The sequence below is a fragment of the Phyllostomus hastatus genome, unplaced genomic scaffold (assembly GCF_019186645.2).
Source record: "Phyllostomus hastatus isolate PE091 unplaced genomic scaffold, TTU_PhHast_1.1 phas_scaffold_39, whole genome shotgun sequence".
In the NCBI taxonomy this organism is placed as follows: Eukaryota; Metazoa; Chordata; class Mammalia; order Chiroptera; family Phyllostomidae; genus Phyllostomus; species Phyllostomus hastatus.
Genome location: NW_025334028.1, coordinates 24,552,939 through 24,572,554, shown reverse-complemented (window position 1 = coordinate 24,572,554; position 19,616 = coordinate 24,552,939). Strand labels below are relative to the sequence as shown.

Below are 19,616 nucleotides of genomic sequence, written 5' to 3'. Positions count from 1 at the left end.
GCTTATTATGGCAGTCCAGTAAAGCTGGAAAAAATGCTTACTGCTGTGGCCTATTATGGGAGGAGTCAGAAATGGTGTGGCAGAGAAAGATTGGTGCTGGGATTTAAACCCAGGTGCAGCAGCCATGCAGTGTCTTTTTGGGACCATGCGGCTTGGGCAGAGAAGAACCACAGACTTCTATTTCTTTTTTTGAGACATGGTACCCTGGACTGGGCAGAACGGGAAGGAAGGAATATGCATCTGTGGGTATTCTAAAGGACTTTGGGATCTCAATGAAGACATGAAGTCATTACTCATAAGTCTGTATAACTCTTTAAATAAATAACCCCTTTCCTTTTCACCAATCTCTGGCATTGAGAGATGTCTTTTCCTGGTGGTGGGCAAGGCGAACCTAGTACAGGGTGGGGGACCCCTGGAGCACAAGGGTGGGTTCATTTGGTAATAGTATATCATTCACCCATCCTGGATCTGTTCTGTAACATATTTACTATATATTCTATTTAAAATCCACATAGTGAGTGACATACATGTTCTTCTGATAATTATTTTGCTATTTCTTAAAAGTGAAGGAAAAATTTACATCAGTTGTCATTTTGTTCTCTGAAAATCACAAATACTGATGATTTTTATAAGTATAATATCACACTGACTTAATCTAATAATCAGAATAAATGTTAAAATGACCAGAAACTATTTATAGCTTTTAATGTTTTATATTAAATGTTCATGGGCAATAATTACTTTATGAGAGCCCAAATTTTGGCAAATTCAACAAAACCATTGTCTTATTATATTTTCTTAAGAGCCATCTGAATTATAATTCACTTTCTTGAGCAAAACATGCATACATTTGTTACAAAGAGAAAATTAGTGTTTTTCTAGAGTTGATTATGAAAACATAAAGTGTGTTTTATGTAGTAAGGTAGTATCCCTCCCTTGAAAATCTTCCCTTGGTTGCATTGCATTCTTACAAAACTAATATTCTTCAAAGAGTGTTCGGAAATTTGGGGCTTCAACATACATGATAAAGAACTGTGACTTAACAAAGACAGAAAAGGAATCATAGATGAGAAACAAATTTAAGCAACATGAATTAACTTTTCACGGGGTAGACTTTTTGAATGATTATTAAAATGTATTCCTTTAACCTAATAATTATTGATCTTCTTTTATGTGCCCAATATTTTTTTGAATTTACCACATTTATTTTACATCGTGATTTCTTATTAAGTTAATACAATTTGGAGGAATAAATACTCCTTTCTCTTTTTTACTGCGTGTGTACTAGTAGATATAGTAAGGACAATATGGGAGAACAGGCAAAGGTTATAGAAAGTGGAAAGATAAAGTTGAAGGGAGAGACAAAGTGAGTGTTATATAAGCCCTCTTGTCCCTAATAATTTCTTATTTAGACTTTTGAACAAAAGAATAAAGGTAATAAAAGAGTAAAGGTAGTGTTTTACTTTTTTTTCACTGTCTCCTCTCCAATATCAAACAGGCTAAACAGAAGCCAAAAGACCACATAAGATTCAAAAAGGCTATTTAAAGGTAGGAGTGTGGAGTCAGAGACAGTTTATAGCAATACAAAAAAATAAGCTGGCTGATGCTGCAGGATGCTTTTAAGACAATGAATGCCTCAAAACCAACAGACTACCTACTAACGAGCTGCTCAGTGGCATCGTCTTCAAAGGGGTAGTGGGCATGTGTGCATACACAGACACACACATGCTCATTTTATAAAAAAAGTGTTAGAGATAAAATAAGGGGAATAAACTTACTGAGAAGTCTTCAAAAATTTTCTTGAGTTCTTTGTGACCGTGCCTTTCAGCAATATGTGCTGGATCTGAACCCTCCGAATTTTTCATCTGAGATGCTGAGGTTGCTCCTGAACATTGAAGCAAATGAATGGCCAAGTTCTTTAAGCCAAATTTTGCTGCACAGTGGAGAAGAGTTGGAAGTTCTTTGAAATTCCTTTCTGTAAACATAAAAATTAATAGAATTTAATGTTTTTTTCATATCTGCAATCCCCTAAGAAGTTGAATGAAATCTGCTCCTAAAAGTAATTCCCACATACGTCGTGTACGCACACACCCACGTGTACGCACACACCAGAAGACTTTTAATGTGATTTTACATCTAAGAAAACCGTAAATGGTTTTAGCAATGTAGAATCTCCCCTTTCTATGTCTCATCTTAAAGAACAGGGTACAGAACAAAGAACACCCATTTTTTATTACAAAACCTTTATTACAAAATCATAAACATGTAATTCTGTAACATAGCAATATCACACTCAAGCACACATGGCATTTTAGGTAAAATGTTGCATTTAAACTATAAATTATTACACCCATATTATTACCCTACCAACCACACTCAAGCAGGCCTTACTTCTTCCAGATCCTGTATATATATACACACAAATATTCTCACTGACAGTTATGTCTAACTCTTACTTGTGGGTAAATTTAATTTAGAAAGGAATATAAACCTCTTAAATGTAAGAAAACAAAACATGTTGTAATAATGCCTTTTGTTTTTCAATTTAATCTTTTTATATATATATATATTACCTTTTAGTCTCCTTATATCCCCCTCCACCCAGCAATCACTACACTGTTGTCCACGTCCATGAGTCCTTTTTCTTTTCTGCTCAGCCCTTTCACCCTCTAATCTCCCCGCCACTAGCTGTCATTCCTTTCCATCTATGTGTCTGTCCCCATTTTCCTTGTTAGTTCAGTTTGTTCATTAGATTCCACATATGAGTGACTTTCTCTGACTGGCTTATTTATTTAGCATAATGTTCTCCAGGTCCATCCATACTGTTGCAAACGGTAAAATTTTCTTCTTCTTTTTATGGCCCAGTAAGTATTCCATGAGTATTCTCTAGTTCTTGCAGATTTAGTTTTGTAAGACTATGTGTTTTTAGGAATCTATCCATTTCATCCAGGCTGTCCAGTTTGTTGGCATTTAGTTCCTCATAATGTTTTCTTACATTCTTTTGTATTTCTTTGCTGTCAGTTGTTATTTCTATTCTTTCATTTCTGATTTCATTTATTTGGGTCCTTTCTCTTTTCTTCTTGATGAGTCTGATTAAAGTTTTGTCGATATTGTTTATCTTTTCAAAGAACCAGCTCTTGGATCCATCGATCTTTTGTATCATATTTTAGACCCTATTTCATTTATTTCTGCTCTAATCTTTATTATTTCCTTCCTTCACTCACTTCGGGCTTTGTTTCTTCTTTTTCAAGTTCCTTTAAGTGTGAAGTTAGAAGATTTAATTGAGCTATTTCTTGTTTTCATGATAGGCCTGTAATGCTATGAATTTCTCTCTTAGGATTGCCTGCAGGTTTTGGATTTTTGTGTCTTCATTTTCATTTTTTTCAAGGTATCTTTTGCCTTCTTATTTGATTTCATTATTCACTCTTTCATTGTTTAATAACATGTTATTTAGCATCTATGTCTCTGAGTGATTTTCAGTGTTTTTCTTGTGATTGATTTCTAATTCCATAGCATTGTGGTCAGAGAAGATGCTTGACATGATTTCAGTCTTCTTAAATTTATTGAGACTTCTTTTGTGTCTTAACATGTGGTCTATCTTAGAAAATGTTCAATGTGTGCTTGAATAGTACATATATTGTGCTATTTGGGGGCGAAATGCTCTAAAGATGTCAATGAAATCCATTTGACCTAGCATGTCATTTAGGACTTCTGTCTCCTCATTGATTTTCTCCCTGAAAGATCTATCTATGGAAGTCAATGGGGTGTTAAAATCCCCATCTATGACTATACCTGCCGATCTCTCTTTTTATGTCTTTCAATATTTGTTTTACATATTTAGGTGCTCTATGTTGGGTGTATAAATGTTTACTAGGTTTATAATCTTTTGTTGGATTGTTCCCTTTACCATTATGTAGTGTCCTTCTTTTTCTCTTACTATATAGCCTTGGTTTTAAAGTCTATTTTGTCAGATATATGTACAGCTACTCCTGCTTTCTTTCTTTTCCATTTGTATAAATAATCTTCTTCCAACCCTTTACTTTTAGTCTGTGTGTATTTGTCAGTGTGAGATCGGTCTCTTAGAGGCCCCATATTTATGGGTCTTGTTTTCTTATCCATTAAGCTACCTTATGTCTTCTGTTCAGAGCATTTAAGCCATTTACATTTAAGGTGATTATTGAGAGGTACACATCTAGTGCCATTTTATTGTTAGACTGTTTTCTTCTAGTTCTTTTTCTTTCTTTTTCCATATTCTTAAATATTAAATATTATTTAATTTTAATACAATTTTATTTATATATAATTTTAATTTATTAATATAATTTTACTTAATTAAATACTAAATGAAAATATTAAAGCCCTTTAATATTTGTTGCAGTACTGGTTTGGTGTTAACAAACTTCTTTAGCTTTTCATGTCTGGGAAGCTCCTTATTTCTCCTTTGATTTTAAATGTTAGCCTTGCAGGGTAAAGTAGCCTTGGTTGTAAGTCCTTGCTTTACATCACCTTGAATATTTCATACCACTCCCTCTGGCCTGAAATGTTTCTGTTGATTAATCAGATGACAGTCTAATTGGTGCTTCCTTGTGGGTAATTTTCTGCTTTTCTCTTGTGGCTTTATGGTTCTCTCCTTGTCTTTAAGCCTTGTCTTTTTAATTATGATATGTCTTGATGTAAGCCTGTGTGGGTCCCATTTGTTTGGGAGTCTCTGAGATTCCTGGACTTGTGTGTGACTCTTTCCTTCACCAGATTAGGGAAGTTTTTGGTCATTATTTTTTTCAAATAGGTTCTTGATACCTTTCTAGCTCTCTTCTCCTTCTGTAATTCCCATAATGAAGATGTTGTTATCATTCATGTTGTTCAAAATGTTTCTTAGGCTCTCCTTATTTTTAAAAATTCTTTTTTCTATTTCCTGTTCTGCCTGGGTGTTTTTTTTTTCTCTACCTTTTCTTCCAAATCACTGATGCTATCCTCTGCTCCATCTAACCTGCTATGTATTCCCTCTAAGATATTATTTATTTCAGGTATCGAATTCTTTATTTCTGACTGGTCATTTTTTTTGGTTTCCATGTCTTTTTTTTATGCTGTTGATTATCCTTATAATCATTATTCTAAACTCTCTATCTGATAAATTGATTATCTTCATTTCATCTAGTTCTTCAGAAGAATCCTTTCATTCTTGCATTTGAGATCTGTGTCTTTGTCTTCCCATTTTAGCTACTTCTTTGTATTTTCCACCTTAGTTGTTAAGCTAATGAACCATTAAACTGATCAACCGGTGAACTGATCAAGCTTTAATCAGCACACCAGCTTAAGCTCCACAGGGTGGGGCAGAAGATTTCTTGTGGGTGGGGCTCTTGCTTCCCCTCAGGCTGATGTCACTTGGAGTGCAGTTCTCTGCCACAAAAGATGGCTCCTGCAGTATGGGGGATGACTCAGCACAGGGAACCTGGTAGCTGTTTCTTCAGTTCTCTCCCTAGAGCCACCAACCCCAGAATCTCTTCAAGCATCTCTAGTCTACTCTGCCCTTCTTCTGCTGGAGCCCAGGGAAAGTGGCTGCAAATGAATTTTTGTGCATTGGTCCTTTAAGAGCCCCTCTGCATCTCCAGCTGTCTCTCTCTAGCTGCTTTCCACAGCTTGATGTGATCTGGGTTCCTCTCTGGCTCTGTTGCTGTAGGTTGGTGAGTCCACATTGAGGTTTAGACTGCACACTTCTCAGAGGAACACACCAGCCACTGAAATATCCCTCTGCACCTTCAGTTGCCACCCGTGGGAGCCCAGCCAGCTATCTTGTGTCTCCACATTCTCTACCAGTCACATTGTGGTGAAGTGGTTTCTTCTGTCTATCCGTGGTTATAAGACTTCTCTCCAGCTAGTTCAGTAGGTTATTCAGGATGCTTTCTATACATTTTTTCTTATTACTTTGGCCTGGTAATTCCATCAGACAATTATATTTTATAATGCTTTTTAATGAAAAGAAATATAAAATTATATCTTAAGACCTTTTAAAGAAAATACACTATTTTCTGGAATAGTTGCAATTCTAGATTGGTCCAGGGAGGAGGTCAGTGTAGTTTCCACTTACTCCTCTGCCATCTTGGCTGTCTCCTGTAATAACTCCTTTTGAATGTATTTTGACATTAGTGAAACACTAAATAACAAATTAAATAAGTTCATTTATAAAACCCTTTTGTACTTTCTACTGCCATGCCTTGTTTTCTTTTTCTGAAGTTTAAATAAACATGAAATTCCTAGAGAGGTATATTAGATTTCTACGTGATTTTTTTTTCCCCCTAAAGGATATGCAACTGAAACTATAGCTAAGTACTTATATAGGGTTGGCCAGAAAGTCTGTTTAGTTTTTTCCCCTAAAATAAAGGACACATTTTTCATTTCCCAAATCAATAACTTTATTGATTTGGATATTTAGAGTATGTCAGCTCTCTCCTATGTGGTATAACATTGATTGTTTTCAGTTAATGTCTCAATTTGATCACTATCAACTACAACTGGTCTGCCTGACCGTGAAGCATCATCCATAGAGAAATCTCTAGCTCAAAACTTTGCAAACTACTTTTGACATGTTCAATCAGTCACAGCACTTCCTCCATACACTGCACAAATCTTTTTTCGTGTTTCACTTGTGTTTTTACCTTTCTTGAAATAATAAAGCATGTGCTGAAAGTGTTGCATATTTTTTCCATCTTCTATACTAAAATGGCTACACGAATATTCACCAATTTTGATAAGTTTTTTAAATGCACACTGATATGACAGCTGTCACAACAAAATCTAACAAAATTGTTTCAAATGACGTTAAAGACAAATAAGCACTGCTAGAGGCATCTCACAGAAAAAGCAAATGAACTTTTTGCCTGACCCAATATAAACATCTCCAGTTTGGAAATTTCCATTAGGATTTTAAGTTTTCATATCAATGTTTGAAGTTTGAACTTCTTAGTTACTTATTAGTTATCAATTAGAAGACATGTATTAATTTTGTATAACTATAAAGTGATAAATGTAAACTACTGTCCCAATGACAAAACACACAAACACACACTGATGAATGGTGATTTGTTATTATTCTACACTTTCACACTTCGATGGAAAAAATGTGTTATAGAAATTACACACCAGCTTCCTTTAGTAGCTGTGGTGTTACCAGAAGCCAGCAAAGGGAAGACTTACAGCAACAGAAGCAAAGGCCTCAAAGCAAAAATAAATTCCCTTCCAGCAAAATTCTAAAGCAATGAAGTTAGCCACCTCATAATGTTTTTGAAAACTGAATCTGGTCTCATTTACCTTTTTGCTATTTTGCAGACAATAAAAAAAGGAAAAGAGAAGGAAATTAATTCTTGAGTTTGTAATTCACTTGGGTATTTCATAGCTGAAGAAATTTAACTTGTTGATATATATGTTTTGACAGAAAAAAAAACAAACAAAACCTTCCAGACACATTTAAGAACTTGCTGTAAGGAAATAGTTTACCCTTCAAAATGTGTGGGAACTAAATGGCTGCAGGTAAATATTGAAATGCTCATATTTCAATAATAAATGCACTGATCCCTTCCTATATGAAATGCAGTGCGTCAAATATCAAATATTTTATGAAGATAAGCTTATGAAAGCTAAAACTGCCTAAGATAGGTACCAATTTTCAAAATAAAAATAATGCATTTTCTTAAAAGGCCTTAAGATGTAATTTTATATTTATTTTCATTAAAAAGCATTATAAAATATAATCATCTGATGTAATTAAACCAGACCAAAGTTAATAAGAAAAAACATTTTCAGGATAGTATCAGACTTTCACATGATCTTGGTCATCTCTTTGCCAAACCATACAAAATACAAAAACAAATAAAACCACATCACCCACCAATCAATGTTTTATGCATTATTGCTCAATATTGCTATTCTAGTGAATTTTTAAAATCACTCTCAATGCAGCTTAAGATGTTATTTTTATTAAATTAGTGTTTAATTCTTATAAGAATTGTTTCACCTTTTAACCTCACCGACCTCACCTGTCAGTAAATTTATCAAGATTAAGATAATATAATTAAAAACAACAACAAACTTCACTAAGAATCCCTCTATATTTGTACATCAAAAAGAGTAACAAGGACTGTGACAAGTGGTCATGTTTTTTTTTTTTAAGGAAACATTTCTTAACAGTCTTGATACTCTGAACCATGTTTTCTGACACAAAAAGTAGTTCTGCTGATTTAAGATTATATTCTGATACTATAGGGGACCATGGGTTTGAAGCCTGGCTTCTTTATTTTTCACTTCTTTATTTTTATTGATAGCTTAAAATCCTTTAATTTACTATAATGCTTCACAGAATTATAGACATAAACGAGGTCTGGGGGTCATCTTTTCAGTTTCCGCCTAGGAATAGGATTGAGCCCCTAGAGGATCTTGTAGGTACTGCTTGCATACCTCTGATGGCAGTGTTCTTTTTTTCCTAAGGCAGCCTGTTTCTTGGTTACACAATCATTACTTCTGTTGAGGTGAAATGTATTTGCTCTAAATTCCCATATCTTCATATCATTTGTGCAATAGAGAATAATAGTTCAAAAGCATGGGCTTAGAAGCAATAAACTCTTCCATTTATTCACTATGTGAACTTCAGCAAGCTACTAGTTATCCGAGCCCAGCCTTCTCATTCAAATTTGTAGGGCTTTTGTGGTAGTTAAATGACATATAAAAAGTGCACAGCAAGGTGTCTGAAACATAACATTCAATAAATATTAGTTTCCTTCTTTTTTTCACTCTGCATCAAGTTTAAAGTATTCTTGTCCTAAATCATCTTTGCCTTATGATTCCTAATTCTTTTCATTGCTCTAAAATACTGACCATCCTGAGATTGGCCCCATAATAGCTGGACCTGTGTAAAATGAATCAGTTTCTAACTTGTTCAGATGATCATTATAGCAATCCTTTTCATTGTCTTGAATGGAGTTATTTTGCCTGCTTATTTTTATTAGGTAAGAAACGCTCAGACTGCTAATGTACATGGTCAATAACTAGAAAACTTTCTTTCTAATTTAACAATTTTTAAAAATTAAAATATGACAGAGTTAACCTTTCAAAAATTTGAAATGATTCACAGGAGCTATATTCATTATTTTAATGTTAATTAATTCATGACCTCTAGCATTATTTTTCCAGAACATCAAATTAAATATACTAGGTATGTGCATATAATATTATATTAATATCTACATGATATTAAATATATAAAGGTACTCATTTCAACAAAGCATGATTAATACTGAAAACTAGCTTGGGTTTTTAAGTATTGTACATTTTATAAATCATACTTTTTATATTTTCACCTTGATTAGATTATTTTTTTCACAAATTTTTAAGTTTTACTTTATTGTTTATGCTATTACAGTTGTCTCACTTTTCCCCCCTTCACTCCCCTGCATCCAGCCTGCCCTCCACTTCCATAATCAGTTTCCTCACTGTCGTCCATGTCCATGGGTCCCTCATAGATGCTCTTTGACTAATCCTTTCACCTTCTTTCAATCAGTCCCCACCTCCCCTCACCCCTCTAACAGCTATCAGTCTGTTCTATGATTCTATACCTCTGGTTCTATTTTGTTCATTAGTTAATTTTGTTCATTAGATTCCCCTTATAAGTGAGATTATGTGGTATTTGTCTTTTATCAACTGACTTATTTCACTTAACATAAGAGTCTCCAGTTCCATCCATGCTGTCACGAAAGGTAGGAATTTAATTGATTTGATTATTATGAGAACTTTAGATATCAGTGGTTCCCTCTGTAACGGTTACAGGTATGCTTGTAAACAGCATAAGAGGATGAAGCCCTTTAGCTTAAAAACAGCTTGCTGGGGAGATTGATTGCTACCCTGTGCCCTCATTCAGTGTTAGAGAATGAGTATCGCTCAAACAAGGTGCCTGTGACTCAAGGGAGTATTACTCGCTGTCCCTCGTTAGTCTTCAGTCACAATTTAAATCTAAAGTACAAGATTACTAAGGTTTTTACTTTAAAATGTTTCTTTCTATTGGATTTTAAAAAAAGTTATTTTCTTAAACTCAAAGAATTTATTTTATAAAGTTTAAAATTTTACTTGCTTGACTAAAATAATATATTCCTCAAGAAGATATAAAAAAATCTTTAAAAATATGCTTAATCTGCAGTGCACCTCTGCTTCAATTCATGGCAATTTTTGTTTAATTAATCAAGATTCATTACATCTGTTTTTATTGCCAAAGTGTATAAAGAAGCCATCATTTACACTAAGGTCTGGCCAATTTGCTTTTGACTTTTTTTCTGAAAAGAATAAATTTTCAGTTTTCAGTTGTTTCAGCCAATGTCTATCAAATGTAAATTTAAGGAGAAAAAATTAAATGTCTAAGAGATATTTTTCAAGGAAAATCCAATTTGAATAGTTTTTCCAAATAAACATAAATAGATGAGTTGGCATATAGTAAGGAAATTGAGTCACATATTTGTGCTGAGCTATTTCTCTTTTTTGTATGAGCTTTTCATTTATTCTCCTCTCATGCTCAGCTAATATTCAACCCCAAAGGAGATTTTTTTTCTTTTTATTAATCATTGTTCATATACAGTTTTCCCCAAAGGAGATATTAACAACACCAAACAACCAACAGGTATATGATACAAAATGATCTCCTGAGGTTTCCTTCACCCCTGAGTTATGATTTTTATTGTTAAAAATTAGATACATACTCTCAGATAAGAGGTTTCTTAATTTGTTTTGACATCGAGGCAGCTGATATTTGTAGTAGTAGTCTACATTAGTGTCTCAAGTTCTTTTTAAAATCTAAGCAAATCAAAATGACTTTTCAGGACAAATCAGCAAGTTTTAGTCCATCCTATGTCACGATGAAAGCAATTGGGTCAAAAAGAAATCAAGTCATTCTATATAAACCACTATATAATTAATTAATTTGCAATTCATTTGAAAATATAAACTAGTCCTGATGACTAGGCCAATCAGTTCTAAGGCAGAGTTTACAGATACATAAACATGGTTTCTTTTTAGAAATCCTGGAATATTTTTACTTTGAAGAAATTATGAAACATGTACACTCCTACCTAGTCTCTTCTCAGATAACCTCTTTCAATCCCAACATTTTATATTTTTTAAAGTTTAATCTTTACTGTATTTTTCCATTACTATTTAGTTCCCTTATACCCCCCTTCCCCCAGCAATCACCACACTGTTGTCCATATCCACGAATCCCTTTGGCTTTTTGCTCAGTCTCTTCATACCCTAACCTCTGCACCTCCACTAGCTGTCATCTGCTCTCCATCTATGAGCCTACTTCTGTTTTGTTAGTTGAGTTTGTTCATTAGATTCCACATGTGAGAGAAATCATATGGTATTTGTTTCTCTGACTAGTTTAGTTCAGTTAGATAATGTTCACCAGGTTCATCCATATTGTCACGAAGGATAAACCGATCTTTTTTTTTTATAGCCTAGTAGAATTCCATTGTGTAAATATCCCACAGTTGTTTATCCACTCATTTATTGATGAACACTTGAACTGCTTCGTATCTTGGTGATAGTAATTAAGCTTCAATGAACATAGGAGTGCTTATGTTCTTTTGAATTAGTGTTCTGGGTTCCTTCAGATATATTCCCAGAAGTGGGATTGCTGGGTCAAAAAGAAAAGATCAATTTTTAAGTTTTTTGAGGTATCTCAATACTGCTTTCCACAGTGGCTGCATTCCCATCAACAATGCAAAAAGGTTCCCCTTTCTCCACATCCTCATCAGCACTTGTTGTTCGTTGATTTATTGATGATAACTATTCTGACAGATATGAGATGGTATCTCATTTTGGTTTTAATATGCATTTCTCTGATGATTAGTGATGTTGTGCAACTTTTCAAAAGCCTGTTGGCCATCTATATGTCCTTTTCGGAGAAGTGTCTACTCATGTGTTTTGCCCATTTTTAATTGGTTTGTTTGGGTTTTTTTGGTGTTAAGTTTTATAAGTTCTTTATAAATTTTGGATATTAATTCCTTATCAGATGTATTGGCAAATATGTTCTCCTGTGTGTTGTGTTTTTATTTTGTTAATGATTTCCTTTGCTGTACAAAAATTCATTAATTTGATGTAGTCCCAGTTGTTTATTTTTTCTTTTGTTTTCCTTGTCTGGGGAGATATATCTGATAAAAAATGTCCTTGCCTGGGGAGAAATATCTAAGATTTTCTTTTCTGCCTGTGTTTTCTTCTAGCTTTTTTTTATTATTTTGGGTCTAACATTTAAGTCTTTGATCTATTTTGAATGTATTCTTGTGTGTGATGTAAGAAAGTGGTCTAGTTTCATTTTTCTGCATGTATCTGTCCAATTTTCCCAACACTATTTATTAAATAAGTTATCTTTAGTCCATTGTATGTGCTTGTTTCCTGTGTTGAATATTAATTGACTATAAAGGTGTGGGTTTATTTCTGGGCTCTCTATTCTGTTCCATTGATCCATGTGTGTTTTTTAATGCCAGTAGCAGATTGTTTTGATTATTATGGCCTTATAGTATAGTTTCATATGAGGTAGTGTGATTCCTCCAACTTTGTTCCTTTTTCTCAGGATTGCTATTGTTGTTTGGGGCCTTTTGTGGTTTCACATAAATTTTTGAGATATTTTTACTAGTTGAATGAAATATGTCATTGGAATTTTCATAGGAATTGCATTGAATCTGTAGGTTGCTTTGGGTAATATGGACATTTTAATTATGTTAATTCTTCTTATCCATGAACACAGGATGTGCTTCTACTTATTTGTACCTTCTTCAATTCCTTTCTTCAGTGTCTTATAATTTTCGGTGTACAGGTCATTTACATACTTGGTTAGGTTTATTCCTAAGTATTTTATCTTTTTGAAGCAATTGTGAATGGAATTGTTTTCTTGATTTCCCTTTCTGTTAGTTTGTTGTTGGCATATAAAATGCAACTGATTTCTAGATATTTGTTTTGTTTCCTGTTACATTGCTGAATTCATTTATCTAGTAGTTTCTTGGTGGAACATTTTGGTTCTCTAGGTACAGAATCATGTTATCTGGCAATAAAGATGGTTTTACATCTTCCTTTCCAACTCAGAAATGTTTTATTTCTTCTTCTTGTCTGAATGCTGTGGCTAGGACTTCCAGTACTGTTGAATAAGAGAGGTGAAAGCAGATATCCCTGTCTTGTTCCAGAATTAAGAGGAACACTTGTAATTTTTGCCCATAGAGTATAATGCTAGCAGTGGGTTTCTCATATACTGCCTTTATTATGTTTAAGTATGTTCCCTCTATTCCCACTTTGCTGAGAGTTTTTATGATAAATGGGTGCTGGATTTTATGAAAAGCTTTTTCTGCATCTATTTTTTTTTGAGCATGTGTCTTTTATCATCATTTTGTTTATGTGGTGAATCACCTTTACTGATTTGTGAATGTTATACCAATCTTTTATTCATGGAATAAATCCCTCTTAATCATGGTGTTTGATATTCTTGATGCAATGCTATATTTGGCTTGCTAATATTTTGTTGAGGGTTTTAGCATCCATGTTCATTAGGGATATTGGCCTATAATGTTCTTCCTTTGCAGTGTCTTTATCTGGTTTTGGAATTAGGATAATGCTGGCCTCACAAAATGAGTTCGAGATCCTTCATTCCTCTTCAGTTTTATAAAATAGTTTGAGAAGGAAGAGGTGTTAGTTCTCAGAATGTTTGGTAAAATTCACCTGTGAAGTCATCTGGTCCAGGACATTTGTTTGTTGGGAGTTTTTTTTTTATTAGTGTTTCAATTTTATTAGGTATAATCTGTCTATTCAGATTCTCTGATTCTTCCTGTTTTTTGAAGATTGTATGTTTTTAGGAATTTATACATTTATTCCAGGTAGTCAAGTTTTTTGGCATTTAATTGTTCATATTATTTTCTTACAATCCTTTGTATTTTTTTTGGTGTCAGTTGTTATTTCTCATCTTTTATTTCTGATTTTATTTATTCGGACCCTTTTTTTTGTTTCATGAGTCTGGTTAAAGGTTTGTCAATCTTGTTTATCTTTTCAAAGAACCAATTCTTTGATTCATTGATCTTTTGTATTGTTTAGACTCTATTTCATTAAATTCTGCTCCAATATTTATTATTGCCTTCCTTCTACTCACTTTGGGCTTTGTTTGTTGTTCTTTTTCAACTTCCTTTAAGTGTGAAGTTAGATTGTTTAGTTGAGCTTTTTCTTGTTGAGACAGGCCTATAATGCTATGAATTTTCCTCTCAGATTGCTTTCCCAGTGTCCTACAGATTTTGGATTGTTGTGTCCTCATTTTCATTTGTTTCAAGGTATCTTTTGATTTTTTCCTTGTTCTTATTGTTGGCCCATTCATTGTTTAATAACATGTTATCTAGCATCCATGTCCTTGACTGATTTTCAGCATTCTTGTTGTGATTGATTTCTAATTCCATAGTATTGTGGTCAGAGAAGATGCTTGACATGATTTCAGTCTTTTTAAATTTATTGAGACTTGTTTTGTGTCCTAGCATGAGGTCTATCTTAGAAAATGTTCAATGTGCACTTGAATAATACATATATTGTGCTGTTTTGGGGTGAAATGCTCTGAAGATGTCAATTAAATTCATTTGACCTAGCATGTCATTTAGGACTGCTGTCTCCTCATTGATTTTCTGCCTGGAGATCTATCCATTGAAGTCAATAGGGTGTTAAAATCCCCAACTGTGACACTAGTTCTGTTGATCACTCTTTTTATGTCTATCAAGAGTCGCTTTTACATTTAAGTGCTCCTAAGTTGGGTATACAATTCTTCACTAGGGTTATATCCCCTTGTTGGATTGTTCCCTTTATCATTATGTAGTGTCCTTTTTTGTCTCTTACTACATAGCCTTAGTTTTAAAGTCTATTTTGTCAGATATAGGTACTGGTACACCAGCTTTTTTTCTTTTCCATTTGTATGAACTATCTTTTTCCAACCCTTTACTTATAGTTTATGTGTATCTTTCAATCTGACATGGGTCTCTTGCAAGCAGCAAATATATTGGACTTGTTTTCTTATCCATTAAGCTATCTTATGTCTTTTGATCAGTCATTTAATCCATTTACTTTTAAGGTGACCATTGATATATAAGTAGTGCCATTTTACTGTTAGACTGTTTTCCTCTTTGTTTTTCTTTCTTTTTTTCTTCTTCTTAAAGCAAGTCCTTTAACATTTGTTGCAGTCTTGGTTTGGTGTTAACAAACTTCTTTATTTTTTTCTTGTCTAGGAAGCTCCTTATTTCTCCTTTGATTTTAAATGTTAGCCTTGCAGGGTAAAGTAGCCTTGGTTGTAAGTCCTTGCTTTTCATCACCTTGAATATTTCACACCATTTCTTTCTGGCCTGAAATGTTTCTGTTGATTAACCAAATGACAGTCTAATTGGTGCTTCCTTGTGGGTAATTGTCTGCTTTTCTCTTGTGGCTTTATGGTTCTCTCCTTGTCTTTAAGCCTTGTCATTTTAATTGTGATATGTCCTGATGTAAGCCTGTGTGGGTCCCATTTGTTTGGGAGTCTCTGAGATTCCTGGACTTGTGTGACTTTTTCCTTCACCAGATTAGGGAAGTTTTTAGTCATTATTTCTTCAAATAGGTTCTTGATACCTTTCTAGCTCTCTTCTCCTTCTGTTATTCCCATGATGAGGATGTTGTCACTGTTCATGTTGTTCAAAATATTTCTTAAGATCTCCTCATTTTTAAAATTCATTTTTTTCTTTTTCCTGTTCTATCTGGGTGTTTTTTTTGTACCTTTTCTTTCAAATCACTGATGCTATCCTCTGCTCCATCTAACCTGCTATGTATTCCTTCCAGAATATTATACATTTCAGACATCTCATTCTTTATTTCTGACTATTCTTTTTTTATGGCCTTTATGTCTTTTTTTCATGCTGTTAAGTATCCTTATAATCATTTCTCTAAACTCTCTATTATATATATATATATATATATATATATAGCTTGCCATCATCACCAGGCCCTTATTATATGAAATGTTAAGGGGACTTATTTAAGAAAAAGAAGATCAAAACTGTGAACATTAAAATGGGGATAAATTTACAATCAACAATTGAATCTAAAAAAAAGCTAAGCAGAACAGAAACAGAATTATAGATATGGAGATCATTTGGATGGTGACCAGTTGCGAAGGATAATGGGGGGAAAGGTGCAAGGATTAAGAAGTATGAAGTGGTAGGTACCAAATAGGCAGAGGGATATTAAGAACACTATAGGAAATAGAATAGCCAAAGAACTTATATGCACGACCCATGAACATGAACTAAGGAGGTGGATTGCAGAGGAAATAGGGGCTACTGGGTGGAGGGGGACAAAGGAAGAAAATTGGGACAACTATAATAGCATAATCAATAAAATATATTTAATAAATAAAATATCACAGATAAGTCTGAGGAATCATATGGCATATTGCTGTTTCTATTGCTACACAACTTAGGTCTCATTCATAAGCCTTCTGAACTGTTTCTTTTTATAGAAACAGATAACATCCAAAAATTTTCTGATACTCTTCTTTTAAATATTGTGGCTTGCTGAACCATAACAGCTCAGTTTGTACAAGTTCAATGTCATTTCCTCCAAAAATCAACTCATTTTTCCAGGCTTGAGATACTGAACAAGCCAACACCTGACCTTATCCAAACCCAGACGATGTATTTTTTTGCCCCCCAAATTTCTGGTTTCAGCAAGAGAACTATTCTCCTGAATAACGACATGGATGGGGAAGTGAGAGTACAGTGAGGACGAGGACCATTCCCTGCAATCAAACTGTCAACATCCCAGAAAATGTTGACATCACTTTGAAGAGATGGACAGTTATTGTGAAGGGACCCAGAGGCACCCTGTGGAGGGACTTCAGTCACATCAATGTAGATCTCAGTCTCCTTGGGAAGAAAATTAGGCTTTGGGTTGACAAATGGTGGGGATATAGAAAGCAACTGGCCACCATTTGCACTGTCCGCAGTCATGTACAGAACATGATCAATGTGGTGATTTAGTTGTTTAAAGAGGTCCCTGCCACAGTGCTGAAGTGCTGTTTAGTGCTAAGAAGAAAATAATTGTAGTGGGTAAGCTTCAGTCAAGCATGAATTATAATGTTATTGGTGGAGAGTTCAATATTAACAAATCAAAAGTATATATTAAATAATATATTGTTAAACAGAAACACACATAAAACAAGGTTATGATTGATCAGTTGATGAAACATGTGACCAGAGCTGGTGGAAGGTCAACCCTGTATTTGTCCTAGGAGCAGTGGCTCAGCATTCTCTTGTTCAGAGACTTAACAAAACAGAACTAGTATAAATAAAGAGAATCAACTGCACTTTAAAGTCATCTAAAGCCCCCCTTTTCCTTTTGGAGAGGGAGTTCAGAATAGATTTCAACTGCAACCTAGCCAGTCATTTTCAGAAGTGCAGTGCCCTTTTTCCTTTCTTCCCCACAGTTACGGAGGCTCTGAGTGCACCCCGTGGACTGCTCCTTGGGGTGGGGGGTTGAAGGAGGAAGCCGTCAGCATCCAAACCCATGATTTCTGAGGCCTTCTCCCTGGCCATCTCTGTGTTTAGGGCCTACCACACTAACATCCAAAGTGGGCATGGTTAGAGTTCGCTTTGGCAACCACCCCAGAGATGGAAAGAACAGTCTAAGAGTCTTGATTCTATCTTGTTTATTTTCCCCCTTATCAGGTTATTAGGCAAAACAATAGGAAAAATACAGGATGAAAGTGAATCCTTACTCTCTTGTTCTTAGGTAATATGAGTTCCTTTGAATGACTTACATCTTTTTAATTTTAGTGAAAATTCTTTATGCATGTACTGTGTGTTTAAGATTTGGAAGTTTTATAAAACTATAAAAATAGATTTCTAGAAGACCGATGTTCCGGATATGTAAATATCTGAATGATGAATTGACAAGAAGCATGAGAAATAAATGGAGCATGTAACCTTGAATTCAGAAAGAGATGATTGTTCACCAAACACCCAATGTTTAGAACCCATCATAAGATTAGTAGCAGTAGTAATAAGAGGGGAAGAAAAAGAAAAGCAAAGAAAGGAAGAGAAAGAGAAGGAAATGTGATAGCTAATAAATGGGGCTGACAGGGATTTTAGGCACCTAGGTCAGAATGAGTAATAGCAGAGCAGCAGAACATGCACATAGCAGGTTGGTACAAGACAGTTTGATCTCAGAGAAGGAGTATTTCAGGACATAATGTGAAATGCCCCCTTACCCAGGGAAGTGGGCCAGAAACAGCCAGGGAGTAATAAGCAACATACAGAACAAGAAAGACTAAAGCAGGCCGTCGGGCCAAAGAGAACAGCCTAGGAGCTTGGAGTCCATGTCTGGAGATAATGTTAGGACACAAAGGATGATGTGTGGTTCTTATTAGAACTTCTTGGAATTGACAATAATTAAAGGTAAATCTCACACATTTGAATATATTTATTATCCACTTAATGTTATCAAACCTAGACAGTGATGAGGTAATGAAGAGTGGGGCTTCTCCATGCTTAACCAGTCCAGCCAATCTGTGGTTAACATTGGGTTAAACTAAGAAATGTCTAGAAACTTTGTGTCTATACATGCGTGATTATATTCTGTTCCTCTGTGGTCATTTAAAAATACCTTTTGAAAATTACCATTGACTCTGCAGAACCTTGACAGCAAGGAAACCAAAAACCTAGAAGGAAACCAGCAAAGAGCCTAAAAGAGCCAGGAAACAAAGTGTGGAAACTAGTGGTGCTGGGTTGGGCTTAGATGGCTAGCCACTCTACTGCAAGGCCATGCCCTACACATGGAAAGCTGTCCACTGGCTTGATTGGTCTCACATGGAAATCCAAGGAATGTACGCCACCAGCAGTAAATCAACGAATCAGGCAAAGATGCTTGATTTCACCAGAAATGACTATTCAGCATTTTTTAGGACTTCTTGTAGTCTCAAGCACCCGATTTACTCTCTAAAAAAATATTAAATAATTTTAATAATAAAAATGAATTAAGGCAAGGAAGAAAATCTGGGCATTTCTTTGAGCAATAAAGTAACTAGGTAGAGCTGAAGCGCCTTTGGGAGCATCATTTTATGTAATATAGCAGTAGAATGAAATGGATTATGAAAATGATTAGGGAAGCACATGTGCAGGATGCATTGGAAAGAAAGATGAAACATGTTTACAAAAATCTGCTAGAAGAGTTTTTTCAGGAGGAAGGAGAGATAGTTGTTGGTCTGAATTAGAGTGGTGGCAGGGAAAATAAATGTAAAAGAACAGAGATATCAAGACATTTCAGAAGAAATGCTAACAAGCCATTGGAATTCACTGTATAGGCTCAGAAGGAAAGAGCTGGATTTAAAGTAACATTCAGGTTCATGACCAAAAAGTTACAAGGTAGAGAGAAAAATAATATTCATTAGAAAAGGTGACAAAAATTATGGAGAGGTGCAGGTGTGGTGGTTGGTAGGGTAGCTGCCAGCAATAGAGTTATGTGGGAGTAAGTCTAATCAGAAATAATGTGTCTTTGAGGAAAGTATATTGGTTATAAACTTAGCCCCTGTATCATTGGACATTAAT

The 19,616-nt window shown here is 34.6% G+C and overlaps 1 protein-coding gene across 4 annotated transcripts in view; it reads right to left on the bottom strand.

Annotated features, from left to right (window-relative positions):
• Positions 1-19,616, bottom strand: part of BANK1 (B cell scaffold protein with ankyrin repeats 1) — a 305,662-nt gene that overhangs the window by 178,002 nt on the left and 108,044 nt on the right. For all 4 annotated transcript variants that reach the window (XM_045820456.1, XM_045820453.1, XM_045820455.1 and 1 more), the window contains one exon: positions 1,779-1,975. In XM_045820456.1, the coding sequence (XP_045676412.1) occupies positions 1,779-1,975 (197 nt within the window). The remainder of the gene's footprint in view (positions 1-1,778; positions 1,976-19,616) is intronic.